This window comes from Enhydra lutris, unplaced genomic scaffold, assembly GCF_002288905.1.
Source record: "Enhydra lutris kenyoni isolate GAN:26980312 unplaced genomic scaffold, ASM228890v2 scaffoldscaffold90, whole genome shotgun sequence".
NCBI classification, from domain to species: Eukaryota; Metazoa; Chordata; class Mammalia; order Carnivora; family Mustelidae; genus Enhydra; species Enhydra lutris.
This window is the reverse complement of record NW_019154174.1, coordinates 4,881,144-4,904,789: the sequence shown is the minus strand read 5'-3', so window position 1 is coordinate 4,904,789 and position 23,646 is coordinate 4,881,144. Positions and strand designations below refer to the sequence as shown.

General features: G+C 49.5%; 1 protein-coding gene across 3 annotated transcripts in view; it reads left to right on the top strand.

Annotated features, from left to right (window-relative positions):
- The window catches only part of LOC111162338 (GSG1 like), a 198,452-nt gene that overhangs the window by 52,590 nt on the left and 122,216 nt on the right, over positions 1 to 23,646 (top strand). For all 3 annotated transcript variants that reach the window (XM_022526699.1, XM_022526701.1, XM_022526698.1), the window contains exon 2: positions 15,117 to 15,164. In XM_022526699.1, the coding sequence (XP_022382407.1) occupies positions 15,117 to 15,164 (48 nt within the window). The remainder of the gene's footprint in view (positions 1 to 15,116; positions 15,165 to 23,646) is intronic.

The following is a 23,646-nucleotide window of genomic DNA, read 5'->3' as shown; positions in this document are numbered from 1 at the left end:
TCTGGATTGACACGGTATTGTAGAAATTGACTTGGTCACCTGTTCCTTCAGTGTCTGTGAACCCACCGCTACCCCACACCCCATGTGCCAGGCAGGCATCATGCTGAATGGTGGGACACATGGATGAATAAGTCAGTTTCACTATTAAGTTGCTTGCAGACTGCTGAGATGCACAGGAAGGCAAATAGTTCAAAGGCCAAGTGACACGTGTCATGTAGGGGGTCTTTTCAAAGTGCTGGTGGTGTCCCTCATTCTGCTTGGGGAAGCCAGGAAGGGCTTCACAAAGGAGAGGACATCAGCATTCTGTCTTGAAGGTCTGCATAAGAATCAGCTGAGAAGGAGCATTTCAGGTAGAGGGACAGGCACATTATCACGAGGTCTTGTGTCTGTTTGAGAGTGATGAATGTTCTGGGGGCTGGAATCCAGCCTATCCACAGCAGCCCGAACATTGTCCCCTCTCCCTGAAATGTCCACAGCAATCCCTGTGACCTGTGACTGTGCCACCTTAAATGGTGAACAGGACTTTTTCAGATGTGATTCAATTAAGGATTTTTTGAGTTGGGAAGATTATCCTGGATTTTCCAGATGAGCTCAAGCTGATCACACAAATCCTTAAAAGTAGAGAATCTTAGCCATAGTGGGAGAAGGGGGCGTTTGTATCAGAGAGGAGAGAATCAACAGGGCTGAAGTTGTAGATGGTGGAAGGGAAGGTGGGAGACGAGTGTGCGTAGCCGAGAAGCTTAGAAGGAGAGGGAAGAGAATCTTCCCTAGAGCCTCTCCAAAGGAACAGAGTGCTGTCAACCCCTTGACTGTCACCCAGTGGGACCCACATTGGAATTCTGACATACAGAATTGTAAGAAAGGTTTTTGTATCATTCAAGCCATTAAGTCTGTGGTAATTTGTTACAGCAGCAATGGGCAATGAATACAGCATCTGATGGGGAAGGTCAAGTTGGCCATACTGGACATAAGGAAGGGTTAGGGGGAGCTGATCAGGTCTGTTCTATATGCGCACTGGGTCTCAGACTTCTGTGAGCTTCCCACTTTTTCACGTAATACTGATACTCTGTATTCTGTATTAATATTAATTAATATTAATTAATTAATATTCTCTGAGAAAGAGAGAGCTGCCTCGTTTGTTTTAATGAGTGTGAATTTTCCATAAATTGAATGTATATTTCTTGTTTAATTAACAGACATTTAGGTTATTTGCAGCCCTTTGTTCCTAAAATAATGCTGCCGTTATCTTGACCTTGTGTTATTTTGCACACGTATGAGTATGTCTGTAAGATGAGTTCTAAGCAGTGAAATTGTTGGGTCACAGAGAATATGCATCTTTGGGAGTCTGCATTTTTAATAAATGTCCGAGGGCATGATGCTTCTGGTGAGAACTGAAATTAACATGGAGGTTGCTGAACAGAATTCAGATCTGGGTTCTGTAAACATCCCCATGGCTGATGGGGCGGACACAGGGAGGCTAGGGGAGAGACTGAGGCAGGGGGTCTCAAGAGAGATGAGTGTGTGTGTGTGTGTATGTGTTTGTGTGAGAGAGGGGGGCGGAGAAAGAGAGAGAGAGAGAATATGTTCTGGACTGACCTGACCTAGTGTAAGTTGATTTTCTTTTTTTTTTTTTAATCAGTGTAAGAAATCTCTAGGACATGAGAGGCTTGTTCTCAGTGGCCCTGGTTGAGAGCGCCCTGTGGGGTGTGGGGCCAGGATCCCGGGGGGCCAGTGAGCCTGGATTCTAGTCTCTCTTCTACCTGCCCACTTTGACCCCAGGCGGGTCACTACCTTTGTGATGTGGGGGCAGGGGGCCGGGAGGAATAGAGAAATGTGTCATTGTAGCATTTGAACAAGGTGTTTCCAGGTGAGACCCCTTCTGAGGAAGAGCTGAGAGATCAGTAGGGTTCATACTGCCTCTGACTTTCAGATTTCCTATGCTCTTATGACTTTTATAGTTATGTCTGGGGTGTTGTAACACATTATCTCCAGTTTTTTTTATTCTGGTTCTGTGTTTACCTAGGTCTCTCTCTCTCTCTTTTTTTTTTTTACTTTGATGTTTTTACTATGAATTCTTCATTCTTGAGCTAATTTTGACTCTTCCCTAGGTGAGCTGGGTTTCAGTGTCATCTAGCTTTTTTGAGATCAGCTCGGGGATCCTCTGCTCTTCAAACACTTTCATGGCTGAGGATGTCAGCCCGTTGCCTTTAGACTTGAACGTGCTGCTCCCTTGCTATTTATCTTCCTGAAGCCTCCCCCAACAAGAACACTGTCCCTGTGTTTCTTCCATTTCTCCTGAGGATGGGTTGAGTGCCAGCTCTTCTTGGGTGGTCTGGTGGCTCCCTGAGCATGGGGACACTGTTGGGGGGTCAGAGAGTGTCATCTTTTGCAAGGAGGAACTTTTGGCTGCCAGTTTCAGGGCAGCCGAGCAAAAGATTACCCCACTTCCTTCCTCTGTTTGGGATATTTGTTACTCTAAAAATATTCATGGCCGCTCTGTACAGTCATGCAGGCTGTGCACTGCACAACTCCTGAGACTTTCATTTGTATAAACCAAGGCGTGGATGGTGCTCTCAGGGTTGTGCAGGGTGGTCCTTTATTCTCCAGGAAGCTCTTGGCCTGGACTGGGCCTGGAAGTGCAGAACTCTTTTATCCCAGTGTTTCCCACATTTTAGTTTTTCTCATCTCACTTTTGTGGATTTGTTCTTAGCCATATACCTTTGTCATCCTATTTTTTTTTTCTTTCTCTATATTGGCTCACATTTTCTTTACCTAAATGAATTTAAAAGGGAAACTTTATATTACAATTGGAAATAGGAAACCAGCACAACTTGCTAAAAATAGAAGAACTATGTGTACACGCGCATGTGTGTGTGTGTGTATGCGTGTGTGCATGCATAAAACAAAGCAATGTTATCAAATTCTTGCTGGATACGTCTGCCTTTTCTCTTTGTTTGAAATGGAGGATTAGCAGGTATTAGAATGATGTTAAGGACAAGCTAGCACAAAACGGAAATTTTCTCCTAGAAGCAGGTTGGATTGGAAGGGTTGGAAGGGAATTGGGAAGGGAAATCATTCTCCATGATGTGATTCAGGGTAATTTCGCACCATATCCCCCCGTCATGAGCCACTCACGGGATGTGTGAGGAAACACTGGCCCAGGCTGATATGCCACCCACTCCAGGCAACTTGAAGCTCTTGGCAGTATTTCCGCAGGTTGGGCTAAGCCTTGCTTATATTCTTTCACCACTGGGAAATTTAACGTTATCTTGGAGGGGTCTTTTCTATGGCTGGGCTCTTCTTGAGTTGATTGGATAGACGCCTGCTCCTTGGGCCCAAGTTGGTTTAGTTCCGCTCCTTGGAATCAAGCAGAAAAGTCAGATCTTTCTTCTAAGTTATCTCTCTCCAAATGCGATTAAAGGTGGGGCCTCTCTATGAGTTACAGCACCCCGGGTGGAATCCTGGATCCACCACATACTGTCTCTGTGTCTTTGGGTAAGGTACTCAACTTCACCAGGCCTCAGCTTCTTCATCTGATAAATGGGAACAATAACAGTACCTCCTTTATGTGGTTGAGAACTAGACCAGTGAGTACCTGTGGAGACTTAGAACAGCACCTGGAATATAGTGAGTGCTCAGAAGTGTCTGCTTTTGTTTTCTGTAGCAAGGGACTGTGGGCTTCTCATCCTCCCTTACCTTCTCCTGGATCAGAAAGCAGAGGATTTGGGTTCCAGCTTCAGCTCAGTATCTGACTGATGACGAGAACTCAGGCAACCTGTGGGCGCTCCCTGGGTCTTTGTTTCTACATTCAGAAACGGTGGGCTCTGTGGTTCTTACATTCTTCCTCCATCTGTAACTGATTTGGATAATTCTGTGCCCAGGGCAGAGAGGAAATACCAGGACGAGAGAACGGAGGACCATAATCTCCATGTTAGCCACCATGTGTCACAAGAAAATGATCTATGCTCCCTTTCTCCTTTTAAATTTCTTTTTTTAAAGATTAAAAAAAAAAGACTTTATTTATTTATTTGTCAGAGAGAGAGAGAGAGAGAGAAAGAGAGAGAACACGGGCACAAGCAGGGGGAGCAGCAGGCAGAGGGAGAAACGAGTTTCCCGCTGAGCAGGGAGCCCAATATGGGACTCGATCCCATGACCCTGGGATGATGACCTGAGCCAAAGGCAGATGCTTAACCAACTGAGCCACCCAGGCATCACTCCCCAAACTTTTTTTTTTTTAAGATCTATTTACTTACTTGAGAGAGTGAGAGAGAATGAACTGGGTGTGTGGGGGCAGTGAGGAGCAGAGAGAGAAAGAGGGAGGAGAGAATCCTTGAACAGATTCCCCACTGAGGACAGGACTCAATCCCAGGACCCCGAGATCATGACCTGAGCTGAAATCAAGAGTTGGACGCTCAACTGACTGAGCCACTCAGGCGCCTCTTAAATTTCTCTTTCGAAAAATGATTTTGGGGAGGAAGACAGGACAGCTCATGGATTCCTGATGGTATTAAAAAAAAAAAGGGTGGAAATAAGACCGAGGTATTAGAAAAAGCAGATTTGTGTAGCTTTAACCAAATCCAACAGATGGGATGGCATAAAAAAGTCACGATCTCCTTAATTTATCAAGCTCCCATGAAAGAAGATGATACTAATAATTGTGAACATTTACTGAGTCCTTGTCAGGCACCAGCTGTCTCATGTGTGTGGTCCCATTTGATCCCTGACTACGTACAAGCCAATAATAGCTGCTGTAACAAAGAAATCTGTGGACATCTGTGGGTTAACATAGTAGCAATTCATTGTTTGCTCACATAACGTTTCAGTGTGGGTGATTCGCATGGCAGCTCTCCTCCACACAGTGATTCGGGGACCAGGCAATTTCCATATTGTGGCTTCACCACTTCCTGGGGGTCTCGGAGCCCTCTGTATCTCGGTGGCAGAGGAAAGCGAAGGCATGTCCCCTTCCTAAAAGGCATCTCCAGGAAGGGCCAGGCACCATTCCCTATTCACGATAGAACGAGTCACATGACCTCACAAGGATGTAAGGCTGCTGGTAAATATCATGCCTGGCTGGGTGGCCACTTCCTAGCAATGACCTCCCACTACAGAAGGAGTAGCACAATATTTGATGGACCGCCAGCTGTTTCTATCACAGCTTATGTGGTAGAGAGGATAATCACACCCATTTTACAGATGAGGAAACTAAGATCCAGAGTGTCTGGGCTGGGTCATGGAGCTTGTAAGACGCAGAGCTGGGACTTCAACTCAAGACTCTGTTGAGCTCAGAGCTCTTACATTCCACTACTACTATATCAATTTAAGATAAGCATTTAGCTTCTTTCAGCTAGAAAATTCTTTAGAACATTTTTTTCCCCTATGGTTTTCCCACCGTGCCTGAAATGCCCGAGTAGGTTATGTCTGGAGACTGTGGTGATGAGGTCATGATGCCAGGCAGGATTTCAGTCTCCAGGATTTTATCCACTTGGAGAAATGATTATCCCCAGAAAGTTGACCCACATTTTGGACTCCTGCCAGAAATCAAGGCATGGTACCATCTGTAAGAGATAAATAAATCAAAATATCATCAGCAGATAACTGTGTACCATCTGCTGCCCTATCAGTTGAACTGGCAGAGGCCTCTGGAGAATTCCAAGGGAGGGCTTGCCAACACTCCGCTGCCAGCCTGGATCGCGAGAGGAGAAGCTTCGCACAAGATCTGCTGGCATTTTCCTTTATTCTCTGATCTTGGAGCTGAATTCCTTGAATTCAGCCAGCGAAGGTGTGTGAACTCTTGCCCTTGCCAAACAGTTAAAATGATTTCACATTGGCCAAGGCTGTTGGGGCCAGGACCAGCTCTTCTCTGCTCTCCTAGCAAGTCGAGAGCACCTGCTACAGGGAAAAACGAACCATGCGTCTGCCAGGAGGGTCAGGTTCTTTGGAATCTGTGTCTCAGACCCAAACTCAGAATCAGCCACATTTGGGTCCTGTTGGCTGGACACCTGTAGATGTGGTCCCATCCTAGTGGCTGCTGATTTCTCCTGTCCCGTGTGGAGTCCTCTTTGGAGGGCGTCCAGGACTTCCCTTGGGGAGAATGGAGTTCTCTGGAACCTGCTGATTCTGCAAGGAGGCCGTCGTGGCCAAATGCAGAGGCTTTGCTGAGCCGGCTCAGTTTGAACCCTGGCTCCCACCGTGGGCTAAGTGAATGTAGACGAGTTTCTTGGTCTTCCTGTGCCTCGGTTTCTTCATCAGTAAATGTGGGCATGGTAGCTTGTAAAATGCGCTGGACCTGGCACCAAGTCCATGTGCCATATATGTTAGCAAATATTTGATGGCTGGCTTTGTGAGACAGGTATGACTGCCTCTTTCTCACCAGTCCCCTCCCCATGAGTCCCCTGACGCCGTTCCCCACCCTGTCCTCCACAGAAACCTCAACTACACCGTCTGGTGGGATATGGAATTAAGTCACAATCCTCAGACCCGGGGATCTGGCGACCCAGCCAAGGACTCTGGTCTCCCCAGCACCCCTCCCACTTGCTGCCCATCTTCCCACTGCCAGCCAGACCCAGGCTCCTGCGTGTTCATGCCAAGGGCAACTTGGCCAACCCTCAGCGCTCCCCAGACCTTCTGCCAGCTTTGGGCATCTGCTTCTGGCCACCCCCCTGCCTTCTGCCTGCACCCCTGCCAGGTTTCCTCCACCTGCTCAGGGTGAGGTCGCACCGTTACAGCCTCCTGCTTCTGGCTTGGAAGGACTTCCCAGTTCTCCTTGGGAAGAGTGCAATGTGTCTCTAACCTAGGATCCAGAGAAGGAATCCAAAACCAAAAATGGCTCCTATTTACAGAGCCAAGCACACGACAGGAGTTTGCGTGCCCTCTCCTGTTTTCATCCCTTTTGCAAGCATCCGCTTTGCAAGCCAGGTGTCTGATGACTGCCATTCCGCTGGAGAGGAAGAGGGTCTGAGAGGCAAAGTCACATGACTAAGAAGAGGCAGAGGAGGGATTTGAACTCGCGTCTTCTGGCCTCTGAGCCCAGACACCTTCATTTGCCTGTGAAGAGCACCCTTTTTAAGGACAGAGCCTTGAGAACTCAGATGAGTGACAATGGTGGAGTCAGCAGCCCATCAAGCTGGTCCTTCTGCAGATGTCATCTGGTGGTTTAAATCCCAAGGGGAGATGTCTTGTTTTGCCTTGTTTGGCCTTGGAAATGAACCCCCCAACCAAATAAATAAAAACCATTGTTCCCCCACAGTCCCACAGCTAACAGGTGGCAGAGCTGGGATTTGAACTCAGGTCCCTTTGCAGTCAGAGCCTGGGCTTTTCACCAGGGAACACACACTGCTGGCCTCGGCGTGCCCCGGTGCATGTGGCACCACTTGCCACGGCCACACCCCTGCCTTTTCCTCAAGTAGACTGGACCCAGAGTAGGGACTGTGGGGTGGGCTTCCTGGCATCAGGCTGGAGTGGTGAGCCAGAGCGGGGGCAGCTGTGACCTGGCCGGTTGTGTCCACGGTGGATTCCTGGAAGCCTCGTTTCTGCTGGGGATGCATGCCAGGTGCTCCCGTTGGGGCCGGATTGATGCGCCTGCTGGCAAGCTCCAGCCGCTATGCCGAGGGCAATTTCTGAGGCTCCCCTTCCCCGCCCTCAGTTCAGCTGCATCCCTGCAGACAGTGGGTCAGAAGCTGTCAGCAGGGAGGGCAGGTCGGGGCCTCTGAGGTTAGATCTTTTCTTCCCGCGCTGCCAAAAGCCACCGGCCCCATGCGGTGATGTCACAGAGTCTAGGAAGAAATGACCTTCCATTTGTCTTTTCTGAGCAAGGGAGCAAACCTTTAGAAAAAGACATTTAGACACAACTTCTGGGATTTGTTTCAAGATAACCCCATGGGATGGGGGCTATGGGCATAAAGAGACAGGACTGGCTGCAGAGTGACGCTTCCAAGCTGGGGGTGGGGACATGGGTCTCGTTGCACTAGTCTCTCTGCTTTTGTACAAGGTGGGAATTTCCCATAATAAAATGCTTAAGAAAGACATTTCAGAGACACTGTTGATTTGCCCGAGGCCAGGAATCTTGTCTGGCCGTGGAATGTCCTGAGTCTCTGTCCTGCTTCTGGACAATTAGTCCCTTGCACGATGGAAAGAGCTTTGGAAAGACAGGGAGCTGAGCCCACATCTTGATTCTGCCACCTCCTGGCTGTGTAACCTTGGGTAGGTCACTTTGCTTGTGTGAGCTTCACTTCCTCATCTGTAAAATGGGGCTAGATACTGATCATATTCAGTTGTGATGCATGCCAGGTTTGTTGCGTGATGCTTGTCCTGGGCTCTCCTAGGGTCATTGGATCCTGGATCTTAGGCAACATAACACATTATAGCTTCCACCTGCTGGTGGGGGAGATCTGCCATTTTCAGCCCCCAAGGGGGCCAAGCCAGAGGGACCAAGCTCTGCCTGAGATAGAGTGAGACAATATAATGAGAGATATTGTGATAAAATACCAGAAATTCAGAGCAGGGAGACATCTCTTTTGCGGGGAGGGTAGGTGCTTGGTGAACAAGGCAGTCTTCTTGGTGGGAGTATAGTGTGGGCATTGAGTTGGATCCTGAAGGTGAGGGACAGCTCAGATACCGAGAAGTGGAAGGAGAAATGTTGAGGTGGAGAGGTGGGAAAATGTAAGGCTATACATTGGAAGCCCTCAGGTATAAAGCAGCAGGAAAGGAGGGGGTGTGTGACGTTCAAAGAGTCGTGTCCAGGCGATATCCAGACATCCATGCGTTGTGGCGGGCGTGAGACTGAGTATGGCTGTCCCATGGGGCTCCTCCTTGTCACTCAATAGGGAAGACACCCCCTTTCTCTTTCGCCCCAAGACCCTCCAGCTCAGCTCAGCTTCCTGTCTCACCTTTGCCTCCACACCTGTGGGGTCCTACAGACTAGAATCCCCCATTTGGTGTAATTCTTTATGAAATGCTCTTCATTTATTCATTAACCTACGATCATGCCTGGAGCCCCTGTTACTGTCCCAGGCATTGAAGATGCAGCAGTGAGTGGGACCTGTGGTCCCAGAGCTTCAAGTTGTTGCGGAGACTCTAGGCAGTTATTCAGAAGAGCTGGGGAATGCCCTTCTGTGGAGCAAGGATTTCGAGTGGCTGATTAACATATACTTTAATATAAGAATGGAAGAGCATCAAGGGCAGGGACTTACCTTTTGGTTCGCTGTTCTATTCCCCCAGCACCTAGAAAAGCACCTGGCACATGGGAGGTGCCCAGTAAATGTTGGTTGAATACCACTGTATGAATACAAAGCAGTGGCAGTGGGTATCTAAGAGAAGAATGTCAGGATCGGAATTCATTCAAACACTTCCCCACATCACTGCTTGATGTGCTTTCGATTCCTAGAATTCAGAGAGAGAGAGAGAGAGGAAGAGGGTGGGTAAGGAGGAATGGGGAGTCGGGGAGAATTCTGCATGATTGCATCCTTTCCTGGCACGCAGCCTCCAACCTGCGAGAGAATATGGTCAGTACCACGGTCAGCACCTATCTGCTTGGGAATAACCCACAGCCCAGAAGTCCCTCATACATCCCGCGGAGGACACAGACAATAAACAAATAATCAAATACATATACAAGATCACTTCAGATAGTGGTGGTGGAAGTCTGTCCTCCAACGTCTCTCAGCCGGGGAGGCGGGGGGTGGGACTGGTGGTGGTGGCGGGGTGGGAGGAAGGGGGGATGGGAAGAAAAGGGGAGTTGGTGGCATGGGAGACTGCCCTCCGCAGATGGAATGACCCCTGTGCCCTCTGGTTTCTCGTTGGTTCTGGCCAGTGGGAGGAGATAGTAGGAAATCAGAAGGCTGGGGTATTTACCCCCTCTCCTGTCTCACTTTCTCCCTGTTGAGGTTTGGGCAGTAATGCATTCCTCTAAGGAGTGGTTCTCAAAACGGGTTCCCAGACCAGCAGCATCAGCAGCACCTGGGAACTGGTTACAAATGCAGATTCTTGAGTCCCACCCCAGAATCTCCTGTTCTGATGCTCGTTTCAGTGTGGCTGAGCTCCCAGTGCCAGCGCCTCTCCTATGGCTTCACTTCTCGCAGGCTCCTTTCTCTTGCCTGACCCCCTCAGCTGGGAGAGGTGAGCCACATCTGCTATTGCTAGGCTCTCACCCCTGTCCACCCTTCCGGGAAGACTCCCTTCACTCAGTTGTCTTCAGTGAGCTCTTTCTGGGGTGCCCGACTGGTCCAGATGGCCAGGAGGTCACTTCATATTCCTTTAGACAGGGTACACCCTCGCTAGGTTACCCACTCCCCTCTGGCTTGCCTCGGTCACTGCCAGCCATTGAAATCTCATGAATGGGCCAGCCACCCTTGCACTGGGCCTAGGCACCAAGCCCCCCCATCGGTCACCTGTCTTGGGGCAAGGTGCAGAGATGAGGACCCCTTACAGGAGGTTGTGTGGGTATGAATACGTACGCTCACTTCTTACAGGAAAGGAATCTCCCATTACTTTATTTCTCGAATCTAATCGGACTGAGCTTCCCCTCTCCAAGGTAGGGAGAAATTCAGGCCCCACATAATTGTGGCTTCTCGTCAGCCCCTGGGGCACAGGAAGTCTTCCGAACTTTGGGGGAGAGCCTTCTAGTTTTTTCCTGCCCTTCTTCCTCCCTGCACTAATGGTTTTCTGGTTCCAGAGGGGTGCAGGAGTTTTGCTAAGCCTCTGAGCCCAGAACCCGATGTCCAGCTTTCTCAGATTGGTTTCCTGGAAGTTTCTGACATCTCCTTAGGGGTCTGGGGAGGTTCTGTAGCTCGTGGATCCCCAAAACATTTTCCCTGCTGGACCCACCCTCTTCCTGCACAAATTCCCGCTTTCTGCGTCCTCTCTGAAGTGGGACAGCATTACCCTCCAGTGGACCTCTGGGAACAAACACAGTGGGTCTTTAGGGAACTTTCCTTCCAGGGGATGAGATGCTCTCTTTGGCCTTCTCAATTCTTAGTAGCTTCTTAGTAGCTCACTGTGAGCCAAAGGGAATCAGAGTGAGAGGCAGCAATGGGAGAGAGGGCAACTTCAAGGGACAAAAATAAGGGAATTACTGGACAGTGTCCATAGGTTTGGGGAAGACATGGGACAGTGCAGGGCCACATCCCAGGCACAAACTCATGGGGGAACCATACGTCCCGTCCTTGCCGCTGCCACTTGGCAGTGTGGATTCCTGCCCACTGAGCTGCCCTAGCTGTACCACCTGGTGGTGGCCACCATGCCTACTGGTCCACTCTGTTATAGGTACTACGGAAACACTAGCATTGGTGGTTTTCACCTTTTACAGATAGGGAACTGAGGCACCATAAGGTTAATATATTGAGTCATACGTCTAGTAAGTGATGGAGCCACGCTGAACACAGGCAGGTCTGGCGACAGGAGCTCTGCTCTCAGCCCTACTCCTCACCTCCACCCACCATGATGGTGGTCTGTTCATCAGTCTGATCTCTCAGTAGACCGCAGAGGCCATGCCCCTTGTTTCCTCTGAGTCCTGTTTGTTGACAATGATGACAATAGCCACCACTTCCTAAGCACCCGCTCTGGTCTAGGCATCATATCTAAGCGCTGTGCCCCTGTCAGGTCTTTACAATGCCCCTATAGGTTCTATACCCATTAAAAATTCAAGAAAATCAAGGCACAGAAAGACTGGGAACTCACATGGCAGGAAATGACAGGGCCGGGATTTGAACCCAGCTCTGCTGATCCCAGAACTTAGGTTCTTGTCCCCTCTGCTGTTCTGACCCACAGACACTGTTGCTTGGAGGAGTGTCCATTACAATACTACGATCCATCACTAAGATGACTTACTCTTGTTTTTTTAATGTTGCAAATAGATTTTTTTTTTTTTTTACAAGTCAGATTGGAGTACAGATCTCAGCCTCGCTGCATGCTGGAATTACTTGGGGAGTTTTTAAAACCCCACGGAAGTTTAGGCCCCACAGCGATCAATTAAATCACGGTCTCTCTGGGTGAGGCTTGGGCTTGCGAGGGCTGAGAACCACTTACTTAAGTTGGATGAACTCTAGGATCCTTCCCAGCTTTCATGTTCTAGGGTTCACAGAAGGTACGCCGCCATCAGGTGTCAGTAACAAGCCACAGCTCCATGATCTAATTGACAAGCCTCAGTCTGAAGAGATAAAGTGCTCTTGTCTTTAGTTTTATTCCCCAATTAAGTCTTTTAGTTAAACATATCAACTTAATGATAATTGACGAAGATGTTTTAAAGGCTACTTCTAAAAGCAATAAGACAATATGGTACAGTGTGGCTAACCACACAAATGGTTAGCCAATTTTTACCACGAGGAACAGGGTTTGGAGAAAAAACTCCCTCTGTGTTTGGATTTCAGTTATTAGACCACTGAAATATCCATTCTTCCTTATGTCATTACTATGATTTTTTCTTAAACTTCAGCATTGACCATGTCTGCTCAAACATCTTCTATTCAGTCTTGTCCCTGTAGCAGAAATAGAAGTGTGAGAGCCATTTCATTTGGCCCTTGGTGGATTTTCCCTGTCTACACTGGTGTGTGTGGGGGTAAATGTTCTCAGGGGGATTCCTTTCAGGATCTGGCAGCTCTACTCAGTGGGAATGGCCAGCTGCAGTAGGAAGTTCTGACATAGCAAATTGGAATAGATAGCTGGAAAAGTTTTAGGGTATGGAATTTGAAGTCTACAGATTTGGACTGAGTACTGCTCCATCATTACTGGCTGTGTGGTCTTGGGCAAGTCACTGAAAGCTCAGAGCCTCAGTTTGCTTGTCTCTAAATAGGGATTCTCAGAGCTGCATCATTGCAGGTTATTATGGGATCAAAGAGAAGGCAAACACAATTTTACAATAAAACCACTCAACAAGTTAGGAATAGGAGGAATGTCCTCAACCTGGTAAAGATTATCTATGAAAAACCTATAGTAAACATCATACTTCATAGTATAAGAATGATTTCTCCCTAAGATCAGGAACAAGACAAGGACATTTGCTCCTGCCACTTCTATTCAATATTATGCTGGAGATTTTAGCCAGAGAAATTGGCAAGAAAAGGAAATAGAAGATGTCAAGATTAGAAAGGGAGAAGTAAAACTATATTTGTGGATAACATGAACTTGTATATAGTAAATCATAAGACTCCACTGAAAACTATTAGAACTCATAAGAAAATTCAGCAAGATTTCAGGGTACCTCACCAATATACATCAAATTATCATATTTTTATACTGTAGCAATGAATACTCTGAAAATGGAATTAAGAAAACAATCCCGGGGCGCCTGGGTGGCTCAGTGGGTTAAAGCCTCTGCCTTCGGCTCAGGTCATGGTCTCGGGGTCCTGGGATCGAGCCCCACATCGGGCTCTCTGCTGAGCAGGGAGCCTGTTTCCTCCTCTCTCTCTCTCTCTGCCTGCCTCTCTGCCTGCTTGTGATTTCTCTCTCTGTGTGTCAAATAAATAAAATCTTTAAAAAAAAAAAAAGAAAAGAAAACAATCCCATGTACAATAGCATTGGAAAGAATAAAATTCTTAGGAATAAATCTAACAATAGAAGTGCAAAACTTATATTCCATAAATTATAGAACATTACAGAAGAAACTAAAGAGGATCTAAATAAATGGAAAGACATCCCATGTTCATGGATTGGAAAACTTAATATTATTAAAATGGCAATATTCCCCAAATTGATCTACAGACTCAGTGCAATTCCTATTAAAATTCTAACTGGCATGGTTCCTGGCTGTCTTAGTCAGTAGAGAATGCAATTCTTGATCTCTGGGTTGTAAGTTCAAACCCCATACTGGGTAGAGATTACTTAAAAATAAAAATCTTAAAAGAAAAATCCAGCTGTCTTTTTTCCCCCCAGAAATGACAAGTTGATTTTAAAATCCATATAGAGTGGTGCTGGATGGCTCTGTTGGTTAAGTGTCTGAATCTTGATTTGGCTCAGGTCATGATGTCAGGGTTGTGGGATCGAGGCCCACGTCAAGCTCTGTGCTCAGTGGGAAGTCTGCTGGAAATTCTCTCTCTTTCTCCCTCTGTCCCTCCCCACCCCTAAAATAAATAAGTAAATCTTAAAAAAACCCACAAAATTCATATATGGAAATGCAAGAGACCCAGAATGGCCAAAATCAGAAAAAAAAGTAAAAAAAAACAAAACAAAACCAGTGTGGTACCAGTATGAGGTTAGTTATATAGATCAATGGAATAGAATTGAGAGAACAAAATAAAGTCTCCCATTTATAGTCAATTAATTTTTGACATCTAGATGGAGGATGGTGGCTAGGAACTTGGAAGGGGTGAGAAGTGGTCGGAGTCTAGATATACTGCCAAACCAAAGCCACAGATCAGATGTGGAGGTATGAGACAAGGAGATCAAGGTTGACGCCAAGGTTTGGGCTTGAGCATGCGGGAGGACGGAGTTGTCTTTTCCCGAGCTGGGGACACACTGAGGATACGAGGTGCGCCCTCATGGTGCTCACAACTTGTGGGCCGCCCACCCAAGGATCATATGCAAAAAATGGAATCATAAGGTGACTGGTGTTGGAGAGGGCCAGAGCACCCTGAGAGTTCATGATAGGGGAAGCGTGTCCCCCGCAGGGGGAAGAGCACATGTGAGGGTTCGTGGTGGAGTGTTGGGTTGAGTGTAGGGGTCCCCATGAAGGAACTTGAGCTTCATTCTTTGGGAAGTCATCAGAGGGTTTGAGCAAGAGTGTATATGCCTACGTGCATGTGTGACGTGATCAGAGCCATGTGTCCTGAGACCATCCATCTGGTCACAACAGTGTGGAGCCCTGGGGAGCCCAGTGAGGGGTTGCCTTCCTCCTGCTGGGTCTGGATGGGGTGGGGGTTGTGGAAGGGGCCCGAGGGCGTGGAGCAGGTGCAAGCCACCTGGCTGGATGGGTTGGATCGGGGGTGAGCCCGGAGACCATATCCCCGATGCTGGTTAGCTGAGTTTGCAGGTTTGCTGTCCACAATTCCCTCAGGGAGACTGAGTTTCCAGGAATAAGGGTTAGAGAGACTTGGTGCTCAGTGACTAGGCTCAGGGAAGGGGAGAGGCAAAAGCCTGAAGCTCTCACTTCCACTCACATTCTGAAAATCCTTCTTTTCTTTTTGAAGGTGAAAAATGTCGCAGCTTCATTGACCTGGCCCCAGCATCGGAGAAGGGTAAGTGTGGCCCCCCCTCAGGTGTGCAAACCCAGAGCCCTTCAGAGACCCTTCCTGCCCAGGTGGCTTCCCACAGCCCAGTGAGGGTTTCTCCAGCAGTGTCCCTGGGTGTTGGCTCCCCAAAGAGCCATAATCTTGAGCAGTCGGGAAGGGGATAGAGGAGGGGGAAGATCACCTTGTCCTTCCCCCGAGTGGGGTGATCCTGAGAGTCATTATGCTTTCATACTTCCAGTGCACACCAGGATTTGGGGGGGAGGTAGGATGGGTGTGCGGAAGCTAGGGTCAGGCTACACCAGTGTTGGGGTTACTGCATCCCAGCTGCAGGATTTGACCTGGGTGGGGGAGTCCACCCACCCAGGTACACCCACATCTGTGTCTGTCACTCCCTAGTGCACAGCGCCCGAGAGCAGAGATTCTGCTCAGATAGGATGGTCAGGGGCTGGCCCCAGGTCGCGTGTGGGGCTAGCACAGCAGTCAGGATTAGCTTTAGCTGTAGGGAATGGTGGTCCAATATAGTCGGCTTCAGAAGAGAAATGTGCATTGCTTTTATTAAAGTTTCAAAGTAGGGGGTGCCTGGGTGGCTCAGTGGGTTAAGCCTCTGCCTTCTGCTCAGGTCATGATCTCAGGGTCCTGGGATCGAGCCCCACATTGGGCTCTCTGCTCAGCAGGAAGCCTGCTTCCTCCTCTGCCTGCCTCTCTGCCCACCTGTGATCTCTCTGTCAAATAAATAAATAAAATCTAAAGTTTTAAAGTAGGCAATCCAGGATGGCTCTGGTCCAGAACCTTGCTGCCCCTTTCCATTGTCTCTGTGCTTCGGTCTTCATGGTCTAAGATGGCAGCTGGTGCTCCAGCTGTCACACCTGCCTTCTGGGCAGCAGCTTAGAGGGGGCAAAGGAGAAAAGGCAAAGGTTGCATGTCAGCTCCAAGGTTTCTAGAAGTTGCCCATAGCACCTGCTCATGCCTCCTTGGCCAGAGCTTGATCCCAGGGCCAGACTCAGCTGCAAGGGAGGCTGGGAAATGAGGTCGTTATCCTGGCAGCCATGCGCTCAGCTAAGTCAGGGGCTTTATTTTTATGGGAGAGCAAGGGAGCAGATGCTGGAGGACATGCTGGCCAAGGAACATAGGGGCTTGGCCACCTCCGGACCTGCCTAGTCCCTGCCGCCAAGGAGGACAGCCAGGAGAGAGCAGGTGTGCTGGTGTCTTCCAATAGCCTGGAGATTAGGAGAGAGCTCTGGTTCTGGGTGCCAGGGTGGGGAAACTGAAGCAGAAGTCCAGTCCTAGAAACTGTCCCAGCAAGGGGGAATCTTGGGTGCCTGGCTCAGGAGAAATGCTCAACCAGGGCTTGGGGGGGCACTGACGCCCCCTGCTGGTGGGGCCGGGCTCCCTGCTTCCCTGCGGTGAGTGTCTGAAGGGTCAGACATCCTGTCTCTGACCCATCCCGGGTGTTGGTAGAGGCGGCACGGGCGAGGGGGCCATGTGCCATGGAGGCTGGTGAGGTTCATGTCTTGCAGACACTATCCCCTTGGTGAGCTCCAGCCAAGTGGCAGCTCGTGAGGAGGGGACCCCCAGGCATAGGAAAAGGCCTAGCCACACCCCGCTGAGCAGGCTTTAGGCAGCGGGGAGCTGCTGGCTCAGTTACTTTCCTGGTTTCTCAGCGACGGCACCCCGTTTGGCTGCTGCAGGTGGCCACTCCTAAAGTTTTGAGCTGAGCATCTGGGGCCCGGCTTCCAAGCTGAGGTCAAGAAGCGCGAGGAATACCACAGCTAACACATGCGCATGCGCGCCAAGCCGCGGTCCCTCCGTGCTCAGCCCTGTGCTCCCAGGCAGTAAACGAGAAGGACCTTGGGAGGAAGAGGATGACAAACTCACTCCACTGCCAGCTGAGGAATCTGCGCCTTTCAGACATGAAGCCACCTGAAGAGTCCCTCCCCAGGCGGGGCCGAGCCCAGGCTTCAGAAACCCCTCTGCTGTCCTGCGTCTTACAAGCCCCTACCCGGGGGCGGCCCCTCACCAGGGCTCAGCCAAAAACCGCCAGACCTTGGAGCTCCGGGGCCCCCTGGGCTCCCCGTCTGGCTTCTAGGAAGCACCGCCTGGGTGTGCACGCGTAAGCGTGCTTGTGTGTCAGGGGCAGGGTGAGCGTATGCACGCACGAGCAGGTGCTCCCGTGGATAGGTGCACACAGGTCTCCTGCGTGTGCCCGCACGCCTGCTGGTAGCTGAGCATGCACACACATGTGCCCGTATGAACGTGTATGGGCTCGCGTGCCCGGCTGAGTCCGTGCATGTGTGTGTTTCCAAGGGTGAACCTGCATGGGTGTGTGCACGCATGTGTGAGCGCATGTGGAGAGTGTACACGTGTGTCCCTGTACGGTGGCACGTGGGTTGCTTGTCCTCCTCTTGGGGACATTTGACCTTTATTCTTGTTTCTTCTAGGAGGCCCGAGAGCCCCAGAGAGATGGTATCTTTGTGTTTTACTGGCCTTGTGATTTTTCTTTTGGGGCTTGGTGGCCACGCCACGGACCTTCTGGCTGAGTGTGTAAAAATGTTTATAAGGAGGCTGAGTGGGTTGGCTTTGCCACCAAGTGGCAGGACGATTTGCACGTACTCACTGCCTGTCAAGCACGTCAGCTGTCCCTTGGATCAGCGGGCTTTGTCACACAGCCTCCCATCCCCAACCTGGCCCTCCAGATCCTGTGCTCACCTCCCATCAGGACTGTCTGTCTCACAGACGCGGACCCCTAGCTGCGGAGGTGGCGTGTGTGGTTTGAGGCCACAGCGGGAGTCTGGGGCTGGTGTTCGAGCCCAGGTGTGTCCTCTCCCAAAGCACACTCTCCTCCTGCATTCTCATCCCTGCACGCGCTCCCTCTGTGACTTACCTTCTGGTCCTCCAGATATGGCAATAATCATGGGACTCACGCTAATTGGCTTGAGGCAGTGCTTACTAAGTGCTGAGCGCTGCTCTGAGAACTTTACATGCCTTGGCTCATTTTATTTGGTTTATTTTTAAAATTTTTAAAAAGATTTTATTTATTTATTTGAGAGACAGCAAAAGTGAGAGAGATCACAGAGGGCGAGGGAGAAGCGGGCTCCCTGCTCCACAGGAAGCCCGATGCAGGGCTGGATCCCAGCAGCCCGGGATCATGACCTGAGCCGTAGGTAGACGTTTAATGACTGAGCCACCCAGGCGCCCCCCCTGCATTGGCTCATTTTAATCCTTATTTCACAGATGAGGAAACTGAGGCATCGAGTGTTAATTGACTTGCCTGAGGTCATACAGATAAGATGCTGGGGTTTGAACCTGAGTGGTTTGGCTCTTAAATGCCTGGTTCTTCTGAAAAGCTAGACCTTCCAAGACTCCGCGAGTGTGTGTGTGTGTGTGTGTGTGTGTGTGTGTGTGTGATGCGCGTTTCTTCCCCTTCCTCCTTCACCAAGACCTCTGAGTTGAGTTCAGAGTGTTCTCAGGCCAGTGCTCCCCTTCTTTTCTTGACCTCCTTCCACCTGGCAAGCCACAGTCATGCTTTCAAAGACCTTCACAGACAGCACCCACTCTGCCATTTTCTTCAGTACCCTCTCAGCCCTTGCTTCCCAACCCTGTCCCCTGGAAAAAATAGCTGTCCGTCATCGGTATTTTTACCACGACACACATTTTTCTTCCTTGGTGCCTGACCGTTGTAGTTTTGTGCTTCACATGGGAAATATCTTTTTGTTTTATACTAGCCTAAGTCCCATTCATTTTTCATCTGGATTCCTGCCACAATCTCTTAACTGCTTACCTCCTTCCATTCTTGCCCCCTGATTCACTTGTGTCAGAATGATCTTTTTAAGGCATAAGTCATCTCATGTGAATCCCTGTTTAAAGCCCTCCCTTGGCTTCCATCGCACTTTCAGAGAAAAAGCAAACATTCTCATGGAGGCCTGTGAGGTCTGTGGGATCTGGCCTTGAACTTCTGGGTCTCATCTCTTGCAATATCCTCTCCCTCACCACACTCCAGCTCCCCCAAATCCTGATGGTTCCTTGAGTCAGCCAAACGAGTGTGTGCCTCAGGACCTTTGCACTTGTTGTTCCCTGCTCTGGGAATACTGTTCCATCCGCTTTCTGCACAGCTGGTCCCTCTCATCATTCAGATTTTGGTTCAGTGTCACAGAGGGAGCCTTCCTTGAGCATCCTCTCATCGCAGCCCTTCCTCCTGCTAAGTCCCTCTCTACCCCTGCACGTCACTTATTCCTGCCTGCAGTGTAGAGGGTCAGCTCCCTGAGGGCAGGGATTTTTGTCTCCTTTGTGACTCACTGTGTCCCCAGTACCCAGGAGCAAAGCCTGTTGAGTGGATGAAAAATGAACATGGGTTTTAACAGCATACACTCTTGTTATAAAAATTACAATGATCCTTAAATGCATAAATGAGAAATGAGAGTCTCTTATGAGCCCACTAGATATTCTCTAATAATGGTTTGGTTTATTAGTCCTTGACGATGATAGATAGATGTAGACAGCTAGGTATGTAACACACACATACATATACATACATAAATACTTGTATATAAAATCATGAATTGTTTTTCATACCAGTGCTTAAGACCACCCCCATCTTTTGGAACAACTGTAAAATCATATAGAGACAATTTGTATAAGCGGTCCGATAGCTGGACACTGAGACTGTCCCCCCCTGCACTCCGGGCCTTCAGTATCAGAGCTGAGTAACAGTTACTTGTACCCACATCTTTCTCCGCCACAGGGCTGGGGGCCTCTGAGGATAGCAGGGGTTTCTTATTTACCTCTGGGGGCTTCGGGGAGCCAGGCCAGCCCCGGAGCAGCCCTGGCAGAAGAGTGGACTAAGACTTGAACAAAGGCCGTGGGAGGCAGAGGAGGAGGAGGGCGAATTAAAGATGTCTGAACAATGTATCAGGATGAAATGTGCCAGCAGTGCCTGTATGCTGTGAACTTGATGTTGAAAATGCCGAGGAAACGCTTCTCGTGCTGTCTTGTCTTCCTCTTCCCTTGTCTCTCAAAATGTCAGTCTCTTGTTCACGGGGGCCAGATTCTCCTACCAAATAAATGCAACCGTGTGGGTGGTCTTCGAACCTAGCGCACTGGTCGGCGACATCCACCATAATGCTGGGTGACAAGCCATCCCGGAGCTCAGGGGCATTCAGCATGTGTTTTTGGCTCACGTGTTTGTGGGTTGACTTGGTTATAGGTTGTCTTGGTTCCAGGATGTAGTCTGGGCTCAGTCACGTCTGTTCCACGTGTGTTCTTTCTGGGCGGCCAGGAAGAAGGGACAGAAATGTAAGGGAGCAGGGCACCTGGGTGGCTCAGTTGGTTGAGTGTCTGACTTTGGCTGGGGCCCTGATCTCACAGTCCTGGGTCTGAGCCCTGCATGGGGCTCTGCACTCAGCGGGGAGTTTGCTTCCTCCTCTCCATCTGCGCCCCCTTTCAGTCATGCTCTCTCTCTTGAATAAATCAGTAAAATCTTAAAAAAAAAAGAAAGAAAGGAAGAAAGAAAGAAAGAAAAATACAAAGTGGATAAGGGCACAAACCCATTTAAGACCTTAAAACACCATCGTGTCTGCTCACAGCCCATTGGCTAAAGCAAGTCACATGGTTGTGTCAAACATCGAGGAGGCAAGAAATACAGTGACCGCGGGGTTCAAGGGTGGCTGGCAGCTTGTTGTACTGGAAAAGGCTCAGGCGGGTTTCCAGGTGTATGTGTGCACCTGAGCCTCCCTGCTTTGCTGTTTAAGGTCTCCTCTGGTCATTGTCTTCCCAAAGAGACCTCTTGATTTCTCCATGAGGGACCTAAATGTTTGGGTGCATTTCCTTGCTGAGCACTGACGGAGCGGCCTCTGCGTGCTAGTCAGTCTCACACATGCCTTTCAATTGACAAACATTTCCTGAGCATCCACCACATGGCAGGATCCGGGCTAGGCGTTGGGGGTGCAAACAGGAACCAGGCGGAAGTCTCTCCCTGCAGGTGTGGGAGCGAGCTAAGGAAATGCTTAACAGCCACGGTGGAAGGGCTCAGGCAGAGGAAGAAAGAATCTGGGCCTGCACTGGGAGAGCCAGGAAGGATATGATTCTGCCACCCGCGATCCCTGCAGAGAGGCTGGGAAGATGTCTCGGTTTTCTTCCCTTTACATCATCAACAGGATGCCCCGGGAAGGATTGGTCCCAAGGCACCTGTCAAGGTGTGATGTGGGGAGTGTCCCCAGTTCCTAACCCCCAGTTTGGAGCTTCCCCTCATGGGGTCCATGGAGCTTTCACTGTGAATGAATGAAAAATGAATGAGCGAATGAATGAATGAGCTAATTGAGCCTCCCGTGATTTACGGCCGTCATCAAGCTGCACCGATATCTTCCTGTCTGCTCTTCCTCAGTGCCCACCAGCACACACAGCAGAATATGATTCAGAAAGGGGGGGGTGAACCGTCTACAGCTGCTCACAGCAGCATGGATTTGGGCAAAAGAAGCCAGATTCATGAGAATACAGACTATATGACTCCATTTATATAAAACTGGAAAACAGAGTGAGGCTGTACCGTGAGAAGTCAGGGTTAGACCAAAGGGGGACGGGTGTGCAGTGGGCGTGGAGAGCTGGCGATGATCTGATCCTTGGTCTGGGCGCTAGTTACACAGACGTGTTTAGTTTAGGAAAATTCATCAAGCCATATACTTGGGATAGATGCACTTTTCCCATCTCTATGTGATACTCCAAGAAAAAGTAAAACAAAAATTTCCCACACTGAATTCTAAATGATCCTTCTAAAGTGAAAATCCGACTCTATCAGGATTCTGCTTGGAACCCCTTCCCTGGTTCTTGAATGTAAATATGCTGGGATATTTGAACATGGTGTTCATGGCCCTTTGTGATCTGTCTGGAGCTAGTCTGCCTTTTTTTTTTTTTACTCCACTTCTTACCATCCCTGCGTGGACCCTGGGCTCCAGCCCTGCCTTCCCCCTCGAATAATACACTTCCCTCAAGCTCCCCATCATCTTTTGTGCCTCTGTGCCTTTGCATATACTGTTCCCTCTCCCTACCTGCCTTTACCACCTCTGTGTACCTTGGAAAACTTCTGTGTATCCTTTAAAATCCAGCTTAGACATGACTTCTCTGTTATAATTTAGATTTTAATTTTTTTTTTTTTTTGAGATAGAATGCACAAGAAAAGGAAGGTAGGAAAGAAGGGAAGGAGGAAAGGAGGGAGGAGCAGGGGCTGTTATAGACCCTGGGTGGCCCATTTTGGTTTGGGAAAATGGAGTCTGACTCGGGAAACTGTGGTCTCCTCTGAGCCCCGCTGGGCTAAACTGTGTTAGTCACCCCTGCTCCCCGCCTCTGTTTCCCAGCTGGGATTCCTGGCAGCCACCAGCTGGCAGCTTTTTGTGAAACAGTCTCCAAAGCTTGTAGGTTTCATTTGTTTAATATTTCAGGGACGTGTAACAATGTGGTGGCTCCGTGGCCACAATCCCGAGTCTTGCCTGAGTCATTTCTCACTTCTGTTTCTATAATAGTCTCTTGTTGGTTCCCTCAACCTCTCTGTTCTGCGTCCGAAATCGATTTACAATTCTGCTGCTCACTTAATTTATTTAGCGCATTTTATTGATTTATGCCATAGACCTGAAACATGCATAGATCAGAAGAGGCTGAGCAGGGGAAGGGAGAGGACAAGCAACTTTCCCAGCTGCCCGGGATCTGACATTGGAGCTCCACACAGGTCAGCCTGCTGGCCACAGCCCCAGCACGCCAGGTGGCCGGCGTATCCCATGCCTGTGTGTGAGTCCTGGGCGATCTTTCCACTCTGTCTGCCTGGGGAACTCTCAGTCGGCCCTCATGAGCCGGTCCAAAGGTCCAGCCTCTCCGGAACCTCCCATTGCCCCCAGACTGGGTCCATTACTTCTGTTCCATACCTGGAACATACCTGCAGTCCGGGACCTGACACAGAGAGAGGTCTGATTCTTTCACCCCGTGAGACAGAGACTTCCAAACACAAAGAGGCAGGAGACCAGCCCCAGTGGCTGACACGTCCATTGTTCCCTCCCACCTGCCGTTCCCAGACAACATCGAGATAATTCCTGCAGCCCTTTGGTGGAGGGTGGGACTCATCAATCATCTGAATGGCCCTGGTCCCTCTGTGGAGGCAGCGAGCTCTGGAATCTTAAAGAAAGAGAGCATTTCCTGGTCATTCTCAATACATGCACACCACAGGCCACCTTACTCAGTGCCATTGATTTCCTGGAGGCAGGAGGGACTGCATCCTTGCTTTCGGGGATGGGCCATGGTGGCTTTGTCCGTTCTGCCTCAGGCCAGTGAGTTGCCTTCTCTGGTGTCAGACCTTGTGCCAGGAGCTGGGACGGGGAGTCACCCCCAGCTCCTGCTCTTCGGGAGCCTTCCAGTGTGGGACAGATGAGGAGGAGAGTCACATCTGTGGACCTGGAGCCCAGACAGGTGGCCAGAGGGCTGTGGAAGGGGCTGATGACAGTGTGGACAGGCT